The sequence below is a fragment of the Rana temporaria genome, chromosome 1 (genome assembly GCF_905171775.1).
Source record: "Rana temporaria chromosome 1, aRanTem1.1, whole genome shotgun sequence".
NCBI classification, from domain to species: Eukaryota; Metazoa; Chordata; class Amphibia; order Anura; family Ranidae; genus Rana; species Rana temporaria.
Window position 1 is genome coordinate 90,030,639 of NC_053489.1, and position 18,509 is coordinate 90,049,147.

Here is an 18,509-nt window from a genome sequence, read left to right on the forward strand (position 1 = left end):
ACATTTCTTCAGTTACTTTCTGGTTTTCAGGCCTAGGCAAATTTTGTCATACATCCCAGGAGTCTTCAGGAGGGGAGGAAGGGTTTTCAGCTAGGCACACCCTCCTGCCTGCATGCCTGAGCTATGGGCAGATGGATTCCAGGAAGAAAATACTACATGAATCATCTGTCCTTAAAGTGGTTGTAAGGCCTAAACATTACCTTAATGCATTCCTTGCATTAAGGTAAAAAAATGTTTAGGTGTCGGCATCGCCCCCTCAACCCCCCTGTACTTACCTAAGCCCTCATTTGATCCAGCGCTGTGCACATCTGCAGCTCTTCTGTCCCCACACTTCTGGGTCTCACTGGCTTTGCTGGAGCACCGGGAGCCATTGGCTCCCAGTGCTGTCAATCAAGGCTCGTAACGAGGGAGCACATACATGGAAAGCGGCTTCCAATGGGGGCACTGAACATAGGGGAGGGTTTCGCAAGCCAAGTATAGACGTGTTTGTTATAAAAAAAAAACTTTTACGATTAAACTTTAAAGAACATAAAAAAACTATAAAAAACGTAAAAAAAATACTTTTGTTATCATCAGTAAAGCTTCAATGAGGCTTCATGCACACTTAAGCTCAAATATTCCTGTTTTACAGGCGTTTGATGTTTTTTTCTGCCTCTAAACGCCCTTCCATGTTAGCCTATGGGTCTATGCACACATAGGGATTTACAGGATTTTAGAGGCAGAAAAAAAGATCCATCACTTGTGCATTCAAGAAAGAAGCAGTTAGATAGAAAGAAAATGCCCAAATGCTCCTAAATGCTACTATTTTTTTCATTTTAATGGCCAGGATAAATTAATATTCTGGCCAATGAAATAAAGAAAAATGCTCCTAAACCCGCCTAAACACAAGTGCAAATCTGCTTTTCTCCTGCTGGGACAAAAGCATTTCTAAAAGCCCCAGTGTGCATGAAGCCTTACAAATGATGAACAGCAAACACTGGATTGTATGTATGTACAGGAAGTTGCTGCATGAGGCTGCAGAAGATCGACAGCAGAGAGATGCAACAAAGACTGATTTAAAGCTGAACTCCATCTTTTCATACACTTTACTTAGTACGTTTGGGCCAGTATCTCACAAAAGTGAGTACATCCCTCACGTTTTTGTAAATATTTTATTATATCTTTTCATGTGACAACACTAAAAAAAAATACACCTTTCTACGATGTAATCTAGTGAGTGTACATCTTGTATAACAGTGTACATTTGCTGTCCCCTCAAAATAACTCAACACACAACCATTAATGTCTGAACCACTGGCAACAAAAGTGAGTACACTCCTAAGTGAATATGTCCAAATTGGGCCCAATTAGCAATTTTTCTTCCCGATGTCATGTGACTCGTTAGTGTTATAAGGTCTCAGGTGTGAATGGGGAGCAGGTGTGTTAAATTTGGTGTTATCGCTCCCATTCTCTCATACTGGTCACTGGAAGTTCAACATGACACCTCATGGCACAGAAGTTGCTGAGGATCTGAAAAGAAAAACGGTTGCTCTTCATAAAGATGGCCAAGGCTATAAGGAGATTGCCAAGACCCTGAAACGCACATTGTAACAAATTGGTCTGCGTGGCTTTAGTCCCAGAAGGGAGCCTCTTCTAAAGGTGATTCACAAGAAAGCCTGCAAACAGCTTGATGATGACAAGCAGACTTATGACATGAATTACTGGAACCATGTCCTGTCGTCTGATGAGACCAAGATAAACGTATTTAGTACAGATGGTGTCAAGCGTGTGTGGTGGCAACCAGATAAGTAGTACAAAGACAAGTGTGTCTTGCCTACAGTCAATCATGGTGGTTGGAGTGTCATGGTCTGGGGCTGCATGAGTGCTGCCGGAACTGTGGAACTACAGTTTATTGAGGGAACCATGAATTCCAACACGTACTGAGACAAACTGAAGCAGAGCATGATCCCCTCCCTTCGGAGACTGGCCCACAGGGCAGTATTCCAACTTGATAATGAAAAGAAGCTGAGGGTAAAGGGGATGGACTGGCCAAGCATGTCTCTAGACCTAAACACTATTGAGCATCTGTGGGATATCCTCAAACGGAGGGTGGAGGAGCGAAAGGTCTCTAACATCCATGATGTCGTCATGGAGGAGTGGAAGAGGACTCCAGCGAAGCTCTGGTGAACTTCATGCCCAAGAGGGTTAAGGCAGTGCTGAAAAATAATGGTGGCCACACAAAATATTGACACTTTGTTCCCAATTTGGAAATGTTCTCTTAGGGGTGTACTCACTTTTGTTGCCAGCGGTTTAGACAATAATGGCTGTGTGTTGATTTATTATGAGGGGACAGCAAATTTACACTGTACTGTACACTGTACAAGCTGTACACTCACTACTTTAGATTGTAACAAAGTGTAATTTCTTCAGTGTTGCCACATGAAAAGATGAAATGCGTGTGCGCCGAAACTTCCAGTCTCATACCGGGAACACAGTAGAGTCTATCACAGTGACGCTCAGCCATTCAGAGTAAGTGATGTATTCTATAAATAAATACAAAGCTTCCTCTGATTGGCTGAGTCAGAGGTTGGGACATCAGCAGCCTGTCTCTCTGAAGCCTCGTACACACGACCAAGTTTCTCGGCAAAAACCAGCAAGAAACTTGCTGGGAGATATTTTTTTGCCGAGGAAACCGGTCGTGTGTACATTTACGTCAAGGAAACTTTCGAGAACCTCGACCACCAAAAAAAAGAGCAAGTTCTCTATTTCCTCGACGGGAATGGAGAAACTTGCCTTGTCGAGTTCCTCGACAGCCTGACAAGGAACTCGACGAGGAAAACGATGTGTTTCGCCCGTCGAGTTCCTTGGTCGTGTGTACGAGGCTTGACTCTGTATTCATTGATGGAATACATCACTTACTCTGAATGGCTGAGCGTCGCTGTTATAGACTCTACTGTGTTCCAGGTATGAGACTGGAAGTCTACATACAGTTTATACTGCACATCCAGTAGGCTCACATGTTAGTAAGGGACATATTTAGTTTAGGTGAAGCTGGCCTAAATGAACTAGCAAAATGTTTAAAGAAAGGAGTTCAGCTTTAAATAAAAAAAAACAAAACAAAAAACATGATGATTGCCTATGATATATGATTTAGCAAATAAAATAGTATCCAGTTAAGGATTCACTTTTCTGTTACTTCAAAAACAAATTGGTAGGCACATGGACACCTTCGCATGGCAGACTTTATTTAGTTTATGTCATTTAATATTTGATTTTCCCTTAGATGTCACTGGAAATCATAAACCCTGGTGGTTAAATCATACATATACTACCCCTACGGTGCCATCGGATAATGACACAGAAAATGGTCCTCGCCGGCAGAGGAGATCGGTTAGTGTCGAACGGTTCGTGGAGACACTTGTGGTGGCTGACAAAATGATGGTGGGATACCATGGACGAAAGGATATTGAACACTACATATTGAGCGTAATGAATATTGTAAGTTTGACCCCTTTATCCATCACTGGCCCATTGCTTTTTCTGGAAAATTACATGACTGAATGATGCTAATCGTGACACATGTATGGGAACCGAGATTACACTTGATACCTAGGGGTTGGTTTACTAAAAGTGGAGAGTGCAATATCTAGTGCAGCTGTACGTAGAAACCAGTTTCCAGGTTTTATTTTCAAAGCTTAATTGAACAAGCTGAAGTTAGAAGCTAATTGGCTACCATGCACATGTGCACCAAATTCTGAGGGCTCCAGTTTTAGTAAATCTCCACCATATACGTGTCATAAAAGAAATTTTTCTGTTTAAAACGGAAGCCAGAATGTAAGATGTTTTCTAACCAGCAGTATGTGAAACCCAGGTGTACTTCTCACAGGTTCCCTAGATGCTTAATCACATTTAAAGAATAAGTACACTTCATGCATAAGGGGTACTTAAAATATAGGGATACTTGCAAGTATGTACATGTTATTCATTTGCTTTTATAACAGCATACATAATTTAATAGTTGAAATAAAAAGTTGGAAATTACTAGATTAGATGAGTTGACATCTGCCAGCGATTATCCTAGCTTTTATAAAGAGAAACATTGTTTAATCAAGTTGAGAACACTTGGTTAACAGTTATGTATCCAATGTTGAGGCTTAATTATAAACGCAGTGCATATAGCAGTGACGGTGTGCAAAATGTCTGTCAGCCAATTAGGAGTAATTTGTTGAAGCTTGTCTCAGCTAAGACCTAAAGTGACTGAAAGTAAGCACCACAAAGGAACTTAAAGGAGTTGTAAAGGCAGAATTTTTTTTGCATTAAGATAAAAACAACCTTTGTGTGTAGCAGCCCCCGTAATTACTTACCTGAGCCTCATCTCTCTCCAGCGATATCGTCGAATGTCTAAACCGTCCGGGACACTCCTCCTGATTGGCTGAGACACAGCAGTGGTGCCAATGGCTCCCGTGGCTGTCAATCAAAGTCAGTCAGCCAATCAGAGGAGAGGAAGGCGGGCCGGGTCGGGGCTCTGTGTCTGAATGGACAGAGGGAGCTGTGACTCAGCTTGGGTGCCCCCATAGGAAGGTGCGGACTGTGGGGGCACTTGATAGGAGGGAGGGGACAGGAGCAGCAAAGAGAGACCCAAGAAGAGAAGGATCCGGACTGCTCTGTGCAAAACCAACTGCACAGAGCAGGTAAGTATGACATGTTTGTTTTTTAAATTTATTTTTTAAACAAGACTTTACAATCAGTTTAAAGGTTTTTCTAGTATATTAAAAGACCTATGCAGTCTCCTTCAGTGTTGTGTTGTGCCTAAAAGCTGACTTTCTGAAAATGTCTCAATTGCATAAAAATATAGGGGGCTCCTGGGGCACAGTGTAGTTATACTTTAGGAAACACTGTCAATTTCCCATTCAGAGCAGAGTGGTAGAGTATCTTGAAAACTCAACTTTTCTATGCTTCTAGTAAAGCCGGGAGTCAAACTCCGTTTGCATTTTATGTCAGATGGTGTTGGATGTACAAATAGTTATTAGCATTACCTTCTTTCATCACATGACAGTTTTCAGACAAGGCAATTGGACAGAGGAGGAGGTCCATGTTACCACATAACCAAAAACACCAGGTATTTCACCAGGGCTTTAATGGAGCAATGGAGTGGTGATGAAGGTGAATATAAGTGGGTTGGATAGGATGGGCTTTCAAGAGACTCTGAAAATGTGCTCTGAATACCCAAACATTATACATTTTTTTAGCTCAACCCACAGTATCCCACTGTAGATCCTCAAGCTTAGCTCCCAGCTACCTGCTGGACTTCTAAAGCTTCACTCACAGCTAACCGCTGTATTCTTCAAGCTTCACCCATGCTACCCGCTGGGTTCCTCAGACTCTCAGCTACCCGCTGAATCCCTCAGGCTTGACTCACAGCTACCCGCTGTACTTATCTTCAAGCTCTACTTACAGCTACCTGCTGTACTCCTTCAAGTTTTACTCACAGCTACCCGCTGTATTCTTGTATGAGTCTCTGTTGAAGCATTCCCACTTACTTCACCATCCTTGCCTGCTCTGGCACTCCTTCAGAACTCTATCCCTTTGACACCTGCCTCCATCAACAAGAGTGGTTGTCCCTCTGGCAACTGCTTCTCTTATGCCTCCTGGCAACAATCGGGCTCCCCTTGGGCTGAGCCTCTACACATGTGGTTAGGGCCCAGGCTTCAGGCCTACACCTCTGCTGCTGCTCCTCACACACCCACCCAGGCTGCAGCCTGGTTGGAAACAATCCCGTTCATCTGACTTCTTCCTAATAAATAGCTTTTTCCAGCATGCAAAGCGGAGAAAGGAAACTCCTGCTAAAAGGCTAAGACAACATATTTACTCATAACCTGAATTCACTACAATCTATCATCCAGATGCCAAAGGCAACATTTCTACCTATTGACAGAAACAAGAGAGAGATTACAATTAAACTCAAGCTTAGGGGAAAAAACAGTTGATCAAGACTATCAATTAGCCAGGCAGGTTACCACCTAGCACAACTAAATTTACTAGCAACCTTGTTTAGGACAAGGGTGCTACATAAGGATTAGAAAACTGGAAGGCTGACCATTCATTGCTGGGAGGTGCAGCAAAATTAGCCAAGGCAGCTAAGAGAAGGGCTGCAGTGTTTCTGCGGTAAAGTTGAGTATAAATTGCTCCACAGTGGCTGCAGCTACAGAGATCATTGACATCTTATTTTTGAACGTGATTACTGCTCTTTAAGAATGTGCAAATATTTTATTGGATGTGGTATGGCCACAGTTGCATTTTAAGCCCCTCCCAAGATACCTGGTGCATACTTATAGTAACAATGGCTTCAGAGTCTTTGCCACTGGGGTGATGAATTTTCCTGTTAATGGTCCCCTGAAATGTTCACTGCCCAACTCAGATGGCATGGAAACTTTAAACAGAATCACTTGTGTACAGTGACTCTGAATATCATATATTGTCAATTGAATAAGGAGCTGAAACAAAGTGAAAACATACACCTCTGTAAATGCAGAGTAATTATTATAATTGTTCCTTTTTGATGTAATTCAAAAGAGGACTTGGAGCTTTTCCAGTTAAGTAGCTGACATTATCTATGAGCGCACTTTGTGGTTTGTAACATCAAGTGTCTACTGGATCCGCTCAGCAAGAGCTAGTTGTGCACAGCACACACTGACTCCTCTGTTCACATTTACAAGTGTCAATTACCTGTTGCTTTTCTTTATCATTGTGAATGCTTTATTCATTGTGCTGCTGTAGCGGCTGGAGAGACACTGATGTCATCCTGTAATTTATAGTACTGACTAGAATTACCTCCACATGCTACCTCATGTAGGTGTACATTTATTACTGTGCAATCAGAGCCAGCCACGAGCAGTCTACACCAGCTAAGTGTGATCTGTCAGATGATGAAGGGAAATTAGATCATGAAGAAATTAGTTCCTTCTGGGTTCTAAAACAGCCATACACTAGATGTAGGAACTGCGTTTTTTTCCCCTAAGATACTTTAGACAGTTATTTTTATGCACAGTGATCATTGTATATTTTAATTTAATGTTTTCTTTATTGTGTAATATGTTTTCAAAAATGAGGGTGGGAAAAATATGTTATAGTTCAAGAGACATATTGAATTTAGGAACCAACAGAAACTCTTAAATCTATCTAAACCCAAGAACAAAAATGTAATGTAGGTTTTCAGTACTTTGATGTGGTGGTAAAACATTTTTAGGCTATTATTGAATTATTTTCAGCGAATGATCCTGCCAAGATCACACTTCCTGTTCTAGGGGGACAACACTTATTCCCTGCACTGTATCTTTGAATGAGCAGTTTTGTCAGCCTAGGCAGCCCTCCTGGTTTGGACTACAAATACTTACCTGACCTGGCAGCCAGAGTATCGCTCAAACTCTTAAGGAAAAGTCTTTGCCACAGACCCTCCTGGAATGAACTGGAACCTTTTGGGAGAAGTCTCTGCCACAGACCCTCCTGGAATGGATTCAGTAAGAAACCTCTGCCACAGGCCCTCCTGATTGTGGTTACGGAGATGAACCTCCTTGGTAGAATTACGCCTGGATCTCCTTCAAGTTACTTTCAGGTACCGAATGACAGATGACCAGCCTCTCAGTGTCCGGATACCTTGATCCCCGGTGGTTTGTCGAGACCCTATTGGATCGCCAGCCTCTCATTTGCTCTCCTCAGATGGACTCCAACGAACATCTATACCGCTTCGGATCTTCAGGATTGGGAACCCAGTCGACCACTGGGCTCCCTGCCGCAGCTCAATTTTTCCGGACCAACATGGTCCCGAAACCAGGAACTCCACGTGGCACGCACGCCTCGGCCCGGTAGGCCATAACGCCGGGGCACCGTGGTACAGACACCCTAAAGGTGGGTGCTGCACTTGAAGAAGAAGACCCCGAACCAATGGCGTCTGCCCTATAAATACCCTCCCCAAGCATGCACAGCGAGGCCCAACCCTCCTGATTGGCTGCTGGGGAAGAGCACCCAAGTCTTGACTCTACTGCAGCCACCTACTGTTCCGGGGGGGGGGGGATACCCCAGCAACAACAGAATAAGCCCACAGCACAGCCAAGCTGAGACAGAGACCCAAATTTAAACACATTAACCAGATCAGAGTTTAACTAACACTCTGATCTCCCTCTAAATTTAAATAGCACCGGTACTTTGAAGTAACCAGGCGCTACACTTGTAAAACAACACACTCAGTTTAAATTAGAAATGAAAGCCAAGCCATTTGTGTATAGATACTATATATAAAAACATTATAAATACCTGTTTTCCCTTTTTGTAAGTGATCACATAAACTCTGTTCCCTCTGTTTTCGGCTGTATGAAAACTAGGGGGAGGAGAAACAACGCTGTGCAGGGGAGGCGTGTCAGGACAAGTCTGATCATTGGATAAGAACAGGCTGAGTTCCAAGCATAGCTAGAGAACTGACCATGCTGTGCTCTCTTGCTCAGTGTGATCAGTTTTTAATAGGAAAACAGTGGGCCTGACCGGAACACCAGGCATTTCACACATAGGAAGAAATACAAACAGAATAAGATAATTTTTCATACAAGTACATTGCACAGCAGGCACATATCAGGAATCTGAAATGCTGGGGTAACAAACACTTTAATTAGTTACTTTGAATAACTGCTGTTTACAAATTGCTATTGCCTTGCTAAATAAAGTTTTGTTTCAGTTTGCTGATGAATCACCAAAAATTCAATCTGTGGGTGGCCCTGATGGTACCACCCAGCTCAGCAAACTTCAATCTGTAGAGGGGCCATGTGGAAATTTGTTGGCTAAACAGTGACTGCTGCCAATCAGTTGTAGTCACTGAGCAATCTGACAGCTGCAGAGTGCCAAATGTCAGAAAATGAAATTCGGACATCCACATTTGTGTAGCATTTATGAATCCATCATTCCGATCTGGAATAATAGTTGGATATAAACTGTAAGATTATCGGTGTCAAAATAATATACAACTGAAAAACAGTTAACTGAGTTAAAGTGGATGTAAATCTGATTTTTTTTTTTTAATAAAGACTTCATCCTGGTACAGTAGAGGATGTCAATTTACCTGTGCCCAGTCTTGCCACAAAGAGTTAATCCAGGTCTGAGCAATCCTCTTGTCTTTTTTTTAAGTAAGATAAAAAACGACACACAGATAACTTTCCCCCACTGCTGTGACTGACATTTCCCCCACTGCTGCGACTGACATTTGGTTTCCTTATCTCATGAGAAAGCATGAGAAAGAGAGAAAGAGTGTTACGATTTCAGCTTCACATCCCTCCTCCTTTCTTCTCCAGCTCTCCCAGGATTGTCTGCTCCACACCTCAACCTGATTGGGTATGCTGAAGTCATGTGGTGCCTTTCCTGAGTTTTGACTGGATGTTACTCCTCATTGGGTGTGATCAGTGTGACTGAGGACTAAGGATAAGCTCAGGCTTGTTCGCAAACGGCACGTGCAGAGCCCGCCAGGAAGTCGGCACTGCACAACGCTAATCACAAGCAGTGAGACATTGTCCCAATGCGCGGCTGCAGAGATCGGGAAATGTCTCAATGCCTGTGATTAGCGCTGAGCAGTGCTGATTTCCTGGCGGGCTCTGCATGTGTGGTTTGCAAACACGCATGAGCTCATCCTTACTGAGGAAAATATTTATGGTGCAGTCAGCTCCCAGAGCCAGCAGAAAGAGTAGGAGAGTGTAGAGGTGGGCGAAGAGTCTTGTAACATCTCGACTCCGCCCTCCAAGCTCTGGCAAAGAGACCCACCCACTGATTCCAGAGTTTTGCAGGGCTCCTACTGCTGAAGGGGGTGACATTTGCAAGGTAGGGATACATGAAGGAGACTTGCATGTATATATAAATTGATACTGTGCCATTTGTTTATACTGGGTGAGTGGTGGGTTTACATCCACGTTAACTCCTTTAATATTACATGCAATATTGGAGCCCCTGTTTAGCAGTTGAGAACCTGACTGGTAATTTTTCAGTTTAACTTTTTTTTGTCTCCGAGATTAAGTAGAGCTTCTATATGCCATTATGCAATTATTTAGGTTGCAGAAGTCAAGGCGTGTACAATATATAAGATTTTAGGTGCAATGACTTCTTAGCTCCTGGGGCAGGTACAACCCTTGTGTAAAGCAGAGATATCCAGTAGTTGAACATTAAAGTGAAGGAGTCTGTCTGTGCATTTTTTTTTGTACATTTGTATGGTGTTTTGTTTTTGTTTTTTTGCTTTTTCTTCTGCTTAAAATTCAATAAATATATCTAAAAAAAAAAAAAGTGGAGGAGTCAAATATACTGAAATTTAATAATTAACATCACTTGTACTTTTAAAGCAACTGCTGGTATATGTAAGTACCTGCCCTGGTTGTCAGATCAAATTCTTTATGCGTGGACAGTGTACTGAAGGCCCAGGGTAGATACAGGATCCCAACTTCTTTTAAAGTCAAGGTTAATCTTTTGTGAAGTGCCAGAGTCTGTAATGGGCCAGAGTCTGTAATGGCCATGGAGGATCTGGCACTGGACATTTGAGTTAAAGTTTATTAGGAAGGGCAGAGTTGGAGAGAATCTGCAATCTAGGCCAAGAACCAAGAGTCCTCCTGAGACACAAAGCAAACAATGTGCTTGGTACTTACCTGCCCTTAACCAATAGTATTAGCCTCTGCACTTGGTGAACATGGCCTGTTCACATCAATGTAGATACAGTTAGTCATCATTCAAAAATCATTATTTTTGAATCCTAGTTTTAAACACAATTATAACTTTACATCCACATTCCTGGTACAATTACAGAGTCAACAATATGATGTCATCACAATAAATGGAATAACTTCATCACTCAGGCTTATAAGTAGCCCATTTGAATCTTTCTTGGCTAAATGTAAGCTTCCCATAATCCACCAATAATTGCATGGATTACTGGAGAATAATGGCTTTAACTTTATTTTTTAATGAAATCTGCTGTGAGTGAAAGTGCAAGAACCTTGGAAGACATATTCTTATTTAAAAGCTTATTTAGTTTCTTTTACAGTGCATATTCCATGGCTTATGGTGTCATCGTCTGACTTTGTGTCTTTTCTTCTTTTCTGGAGGTCAGGTTGCCAAACTTTATCGTGATTCCAGCCTAGGAAACGTTGTGAATATCATAGTGACCAGACTGATAGTCCTCACGGAAGATCAGGTAAGGTCCTACTTTTCTTTCCTTCTCATTAATGCTGTATTGATGCCGTTAGATCAGAGTTTCTAAATGTCATGCCACTCAATAGTCTTGTATGCAAAATGCTCTTTAATGAATGGCAGGGTGTATTTTACAAGCTAGGATGATGAATGCAGCATCAGTTTGTTTAGCCTAGGATTCCATAGAAATCACTCAGGGCTGGACAAATCCCAGGAGTAGCTAGACAATGTACCTAAATAAAATTAGTGCTGGAGCCTTTTTATGTTAATGGTACCATGGGCCAGATTCAGGTAGAAGTGCGGCGGCGTAACGTATCGTAGATACGTTACACCGCCGCAAGTTTTTATCGCAAGTGCCTGATTCACAAAGCACTTGCGATGAAAACTACGCCGGCGGCTTCCGGGGTAAGCCCGCGTAATTTAAATGGGCGTGTGCCATTTAAATTAGGCGCGCTCCCGCGCCGGACCTACTGCGCATGCTCTGTTTCGGAATTCCCGCCGTGTTTTGCGCACAGTGACGTCATTTTTTCGAACGGCGACGCGCGTAGCGTAATTCCGTATTCCCGGACGGCTTGCGCAAACAACGTCAATTTTTTAATTTCGACGCAGGAACGACGGCACCAAAAACGACGACTAACTTTGCGACGGGAAACTAGACTAGCGGCGACGTATCAAACTCCTAATTTGCATACACGACGCTGGTTTACGACGCAAACTCCCCCCAGCGGCGGCCGCGGTACTGCATCCTAAGATCCGACAGTGTAAAACAATTACACCTGTCGGATCTTAGGGATATCTATGCGTAACTGATTCTATGAATCAGTCGCATAGATACTCTGAGAGATACGACGGAGTATCTGAGATACTCCGTCGTGTCTCCTTTGTTAATCTGGCCCCATATGTTTATGCTTGGATCCTAAATTGAACATATTTTTTTCCATTGTGCTCCCATGTCCTGATAAAGAGAGATTGTCTTTCAAAATACAACTTGTAGTGATTTGTGTAAGTGTTTGGCTCTTTCCTTCCCTACTCACCTAATTGTTGCCACCATTGTCTCCCACTCAAGCCACTTCTGTGTCTTACATGTCCAGATTAGCATGTGGTGCAAAGATATAGAAAAAAATGTAATAAAACAAAATATCTAAATTTACAGACTAGCTCTTCCCTTGAACTTCTACTTGCGGTATATGTGTTGATTTACAAAAATATAAGTTTGGCTGAGGTTATGTAAAATTACCAAACCATAGTAAAAGGAGCTGGACAATTTATGCAATAATCAGTCAATTTCGAAAAATTGCCATTCCCGTTAACAGTGGATTGGTCATGTTGTGTGAAGATGAATAATGTTCTGTCTCCTTAGAAGTGTCATATGACGACTATTATTTTTTAATTATTATTTCCTGCTGGAAATCAATTTATAGCAATGACACTTTTTACAAAACACTTTTAAAGAACATACAGTATAACATTAGTCCTTGAACGATATTAGAATCTGATATCTCTTCACAATCATGCACACATTCTCACAATACACTTAATTTAAAAGGAAGCAAATCTAAACTCTAAAATAAAAATATAATACATTGCAACTTATTGGTTCTTATATGTAGTTGGCTGCATTAGTTTTCTTTTGACAGTATTTTTTTTCCCCTTATTTTCACCTTGTGATCTTATGAATAACACACTTCCTATTTTAGAATAGCTACACTCACTCCTCCACTTTAACTGTAGAGGACACCATATTTAACACGGGGCTGATTAACTGATTTGGACTACTAAACCCTCTTCCATTACATAGGGAGGCGTCTTTTTGTAGTTCACATAAGGCAATTGGTAAAACTGATATAATTCTGGCAAGATAAAAAGTTATTTTATATACTTGCAGAAAATTTTATTAGTCTGAAAGAAATTGTAACAAATGCAGCCACTAAATGTAGTAACTGGTATGCTGCACTGCGATATATTACATTTTTGTTTTTGGGTTTAGAAATCTATTAACCTCCCTGGCGGTATTCCTGAAATTTCAGTACCATTAGCGGTAACACCGAGCCACACTCAGGATTGTATCTCTAGATCCTGGTGCAGTATACTTACCTTGTCCCCAGGATCCTGCGAAGTCCCCCTGCTGTGTCCTCCACCCAATGCCTCTGTGTGCCGGGCTCCATTCCCTGCGAGTGTCACGTTGCATGGGGGCGGAGCCCTGCGGCAAATTCAAAAAGTACCAAATTCACACAAAAAACACATGCAATACACTGTAATTTTACAGATTACATTGACTCGGGGTGTTTTTTTCATGCTGTGATCGGTATCCCAGAGTCACGCTCAGGGTAGCTGTGCAGAGTGTGCAGCGGCACGGCTTACCTGCTCGCAGCATCCACAGACAAGTTACTCACCTTGTCCCTGGATCCTGCGATGCATCCCCGCTGTGTGAGCGAGCGGGTCCTCCTCGCTCAATTCACAGTGTCCCCGTGTGCCACCGATCTCCGTTCCCTGCGACGTTACAACGCACGTAGGCGGAGAACGGCGTCAAATTCAAAAAAGTAAATAAACACAATACACACAGTAATCTGTAATCTTATAGATTACAGTACTGTATGTAAAAAATACACCCCTTGTCCCTAGTGGTCTGCCCAGTGCCCTACATGTTCTTTTGTATTATAAAAAATATATTCTTTCTGCCTGAAAACTGTAGATTGTCCAAAAGTGTCCCTTTATGTCAAAAATGGTTTTAGAGCAGCTAGAAAACAGCGATAATAAATTATAATCACTTGCAGAATTGTGCAATAGCGATATGTGGGGAAATACGTCATAAAAAAATAAAAGTAATGACAGCGACAATTCTGCAACTGAGCAAATTTCAGTGATTTTGAGTTGATTACATTATTAAATATTTTTTATTATAATTATATTATTATTTGTTATAATTATTTATAATTATTTATTATATTATAATTTATAATTTTGTTTTAAAAAAAAAATCATACCCGGGATGCCTACAAGACTCTTGTTTGGTCAGATTTAAGTGAGTTATTCCTAAAAATTACAGACCTACAGTATAAAACGCCAAATTTCCTTGCAAAATAATTGTACCGCTTTTGGTACGTAATTCCAGACAGAATCATACCGCCAGGGAGGTTAAGACGCACAAATCTGACATAATCATACCGCCAGGGTGGCTACACTAATCTTTGCCTTAAAAAGGAATATGTAAAACAGAAATGTTTATGTATATCTATGAAAAGCAGACATGCTAAGACATCTGTATGTGGTTTTCTAGCTCATCTTAAGAATTTTAGGAGCCCATCAGTCTGTTGCATTATATTATGCAAATACAGACTTTATATAGTGAAGTCAAGTTTTAGTGTCTGGCTGTTATCTACAACAGGCTCTGTAACCAATAGTTAGGCTTGGAAGGAGACAAGTCGGCCCTCAACTTTGGTTTTATAGTTAGTGTTTGTACATTAGGGAATCCCAATTTATGACAATATAAACTTTCTTTTGGCTACGTTCACAAAGGTGCTGAAAGTAGAAGAGCATTTGGTACTCGTATTTTCAGGTTAAGTACTCTCTTTCAGAATCAGTGGTTGAAATGCGCTTGACAAGTGTTTAAAATGCACGCCAAGTGTGACTGTAGCCTTAAATTATACATTCGTACTTGTCTGAATTGTGGCGGCTTATTTGAATACAGTTGAAAATGTTGCACTTCGAATGTCACTGCTTATTTTTACTACTTGTCTAGCTGTTACGTTCTCAGCAGTGGTGCTGTGGACCTACTGATGTGTTAAATGCCTCTTAGCTGATAATGTGAAATTGCTATATTGACATAATCACTATTACATTTGGAACACACAATCTGCCTGTTCAGTAATACGCTGGCTGAACTCCGGGTCAGATTTTATAGAGATAAATATTGGCAAGGAGAGATTATTCCTAGAAACCACTGCTTCTAATTATAGTCCCATTTTAGTCTTCAAAAGGCTTAACAACTGACCTTAGTAATTTGCTTGGAACATTCCTGGTATGTGTGTTGTATTGCAGCCAAACTTGGAGATAAACCACCATGCGGACAAGTCCCTCGACAGCTTCTGTAAATGGCAGAAATCTATTCTCTCACACCAGAGTGATGGCAACACTATTCCGGAAAATGGTATTGCTCACCACGACAACGCTGTGCTCATCACCAGGTAGGAAGTGTTTCTTCTTTTGTTTATTTATCTGCTATGTGATATTTCCTCAGTGTTTCTCTCTTACAAGGGAAAAATGTATTATCTGTGAACTGTGTGGGGTTAAATCTGCCTGTTGTGTGACACTGATCTACAGGCACAGACTCTTCCCCAAATGGGCATTCTCACATTACAAACCGGAATCTAAGACAAACAGTATTGTCATAACAGCCAACCAACTGAGGAAACCTGATCCATCGTTATGCACCCTATGCTTGGCCACATATGGGTAGATTTCTCATGACAAGCTGTAAAGTGATGATGTATTGTGGCACACAAGTGGTAACTTAAAGTGTAGGTCAAGCCAAAAACTTTTTTTTTTGCTTTGATGAGCTTTTAAAGTGGGGAAAAATAGAATTCCTGTTGGGTTTGTATTGCTATCCAGAATTTACCCTCACATCTTCTTCTGCTAATAAATATTTTACCAGACAGGAAGTGCAATATATATATATATATATATATATATATATATATATATATATATATATATTTCTGTCTGTGTTGCTGTTGGAGAGTTATACTCACTTCTTGACTGGCAAAATTGTGTCAATAGGACAGGAAGTGAAGTATATTCTTTATAATGGAGCCCTGGATAGCAGATTCCCCACTCTCTATATAACTAAGAAAAAGTGGAGATGTTCAAAACTGCTTCCATACTGGCAAGATATGCTTGGTACAATTGGTTGTGCACTTTAACTTCATTGTTCTCCTGAGCCAAAGATGGGCCTCCTGGGACTTTTAGAACTTCCTGTCTATGACCCTCATAATCAGATAGCATTAAAGGATAATTTTACCTTTTGGGGGAAAAAAAATGCACATATTTTTGCAGGAAATTTATTATTTTATACCTAATGAGCCTGGAAAGAATGCACCCGTGATCAGGAGATCAGGGGCGCAAGGGAAGGCTCCTGCAAACAAGCCATGAAGCATTCAGCTCATACCTTCATATGGGCTGGCCAGTTACAAGCTGCAGGGCTTGTGAATGAACTACGAGGCCACTCATCAGTGACCTTGCAGTCCATTCAGAAGTACAAGCCGTCAGCAGCAAAGGCTGACGGGTACTCGTAGTTCAAGTCATTCAGAAGAAACAGTGAATGAATGACGCGGCTGTGCGGGCCCAGTTATTTTCAAATAGTGGCAGCAGGTGTTGGGAGAAGTTCCCAGCTCACTGTCACTAAGGAAGGACGTGGGGGGAGAGAGAGGCTGCAGCTACTGGAACATATTACATGTCCCACCCTATATACAGGTGGAACATGTAACATGTTCCAAAATGTGAAATTATCCTTTAACCAGAACATTATACCTTGCCAGGAAAACTGTTGCACAATACTGGCTAACACCCAAACTCCTACCACACTTCTTTGGATAGGAAATGTGAATTTTATCCCACATTTGGAAAGCTTAATCTATGCACGATGAGGTAGCCCTCTTAGGTTTGAGAATATCTAGCATCAGTGGTTAAATTACCCTGCCACTTTGATGACCTTGGTCCTCTGGATATATAACTAATCTGTAACACCCCCCCCCCCCATCATTGTTATTTATCATACAGTATACTGTACTTTACTTGCTTTGTAAGAGATGGAGTGTCTGAGGTACACCTTTATGTAAAAAAATACTGTCATGCAATTTACATTTCTTTAGTGAAATAATTAAATATAAAATTAATGGAATAACATTTTGGAAATAGAATTACCAAGAAGTCAAAAGGTTTTCTTTAAGTTTTTGTATAGACTTGTGAAACCTCAGTTGAGTGTCAAAGAGAACCAAAAGTAAAGGGAAATCTTCTCAACAGCATCACAGATAACATTTAAAACCTGCTTGTGGCATGTCTCAAGAGACTCAGGGCTAGATTCAATAAGAGTTACTCCGGCGTATCAGTCGATAAATTTAAGCGTATTCTGGAAACCAGATACGCTTAAATTAGGCTAAGATACGAGCGCAGTAAGTCTCATACGCCGTCGTATCTTAGGGTGCATATTTACGCTGGCCGCTAGGTGGCACTTCCGTTGTTTTCAGCATAGAATATGCAAATGACCTAGGTACCTAGATACGCCGATTCACAAACGTACGTGCGCCCGGCGGTATTTCTTTACGTCGTTTGCGTAAGGCTTTTTCGGCGTAACGTTGCTCCTGCTTCTATGAGGCGCACGCAATGTTAAGTATGGACGTTGTTCCCGCTTCGATTCTTGAATTTTTTACGTCGTTTGCGTAAGTCGTTCGCGAATAGGGCTGGACGTAATTTACGTTCACTTCGAAACCAATACGTCGTTGTGGCGTACTTGGGAGCAATGCACACTGGGATATGTACACGGACGGCGCATGTGCCGTTCGTAAAAAACGTCAATCACGTCAGGTCATCATACATTAACATAAAACACGCCCCCCCCCTTCCACATTTGAATTAGGCGGGCTTACGCCAGCCCATTTACGCTATGCCGCCGCAACTTACGGAGCAAGTGCTTTGTGAATAATGCACTTGCCCGTCTAAGTTGCGGAGGCGTAGCGTAAATAACATACGCTAAGACCCCACAAAGATACGCTGCCCTTACTGAATCTAGCCCTCAGAGAACAAGTCAACATAGCCAGAAAGTTGGAAATAATTTGTAGCCTGTTGTGGCTCGAGTTATTTACTTGTTGGAAGAATTCTACAGTTTTAAACAGTATAATCTAAAAGGTTTTGGTGAGAGCAATCAAAAAGGTCTCCAACCAAATCAGCACATAGCACAGTAATGCCTTCTCAGAACAGAAGATATTCACATACCTCATCCCATCACATATCCCCAAAATAAGAGAATTATTCTTCACTTCAGAACCGTGGGTGGTGTCATACAAATCATGGCCAGATGAACACCCAGAACCACTGGATATACATCCTAAACTATTGCTGCATCCAGAACCACTGGTGTATAGTGTAAATACAGCCTAAATACATAGAGCTATGGATTCCAAACTGCAAACAGCTGTTTCAGCTTTTTGACTATGATGAGTGCAGTGATGGAAACTATGGTTTCTGTGGACTACTGTTTTGGGCAATAAAAACTAGAGTGCATTGATAAATTGTAAGGTGTGAGCCTTACGAAATGTGTTGGCTTTATT

General features: G+C 41.5%; 1 protein-coding gene across 1 annotated transcript in view; it reads left to right on the forward strand.

The window, feature by feature from the left end:
* Window positions 1-18,509, forward strand: part of ADAMTS6 (ADAM metallopeptidase with thrombospondin type 1 motif 6) — a 397,790-nt gene that overhangs the window by 68,133 nt on the left and 311,148 nt on the right. The window contains exons 5-7 of the mRNA XM_040340248.1: window positions 3,263-3,477; window positions 11,108-11,191; window positions 15,226-15,371. Coding sequence (XP_040196182.1) covers window positions 3,263-3,477; window positions 11,108-11,191; window positions 15,226-15,371 — 445 coding nt within the window. The remainder of the gene's footprint in view (window positions 1-3,262; window positions 3,478-11,107; window positions 11,192-15,225; window positions 15,372-18,509) is intronic.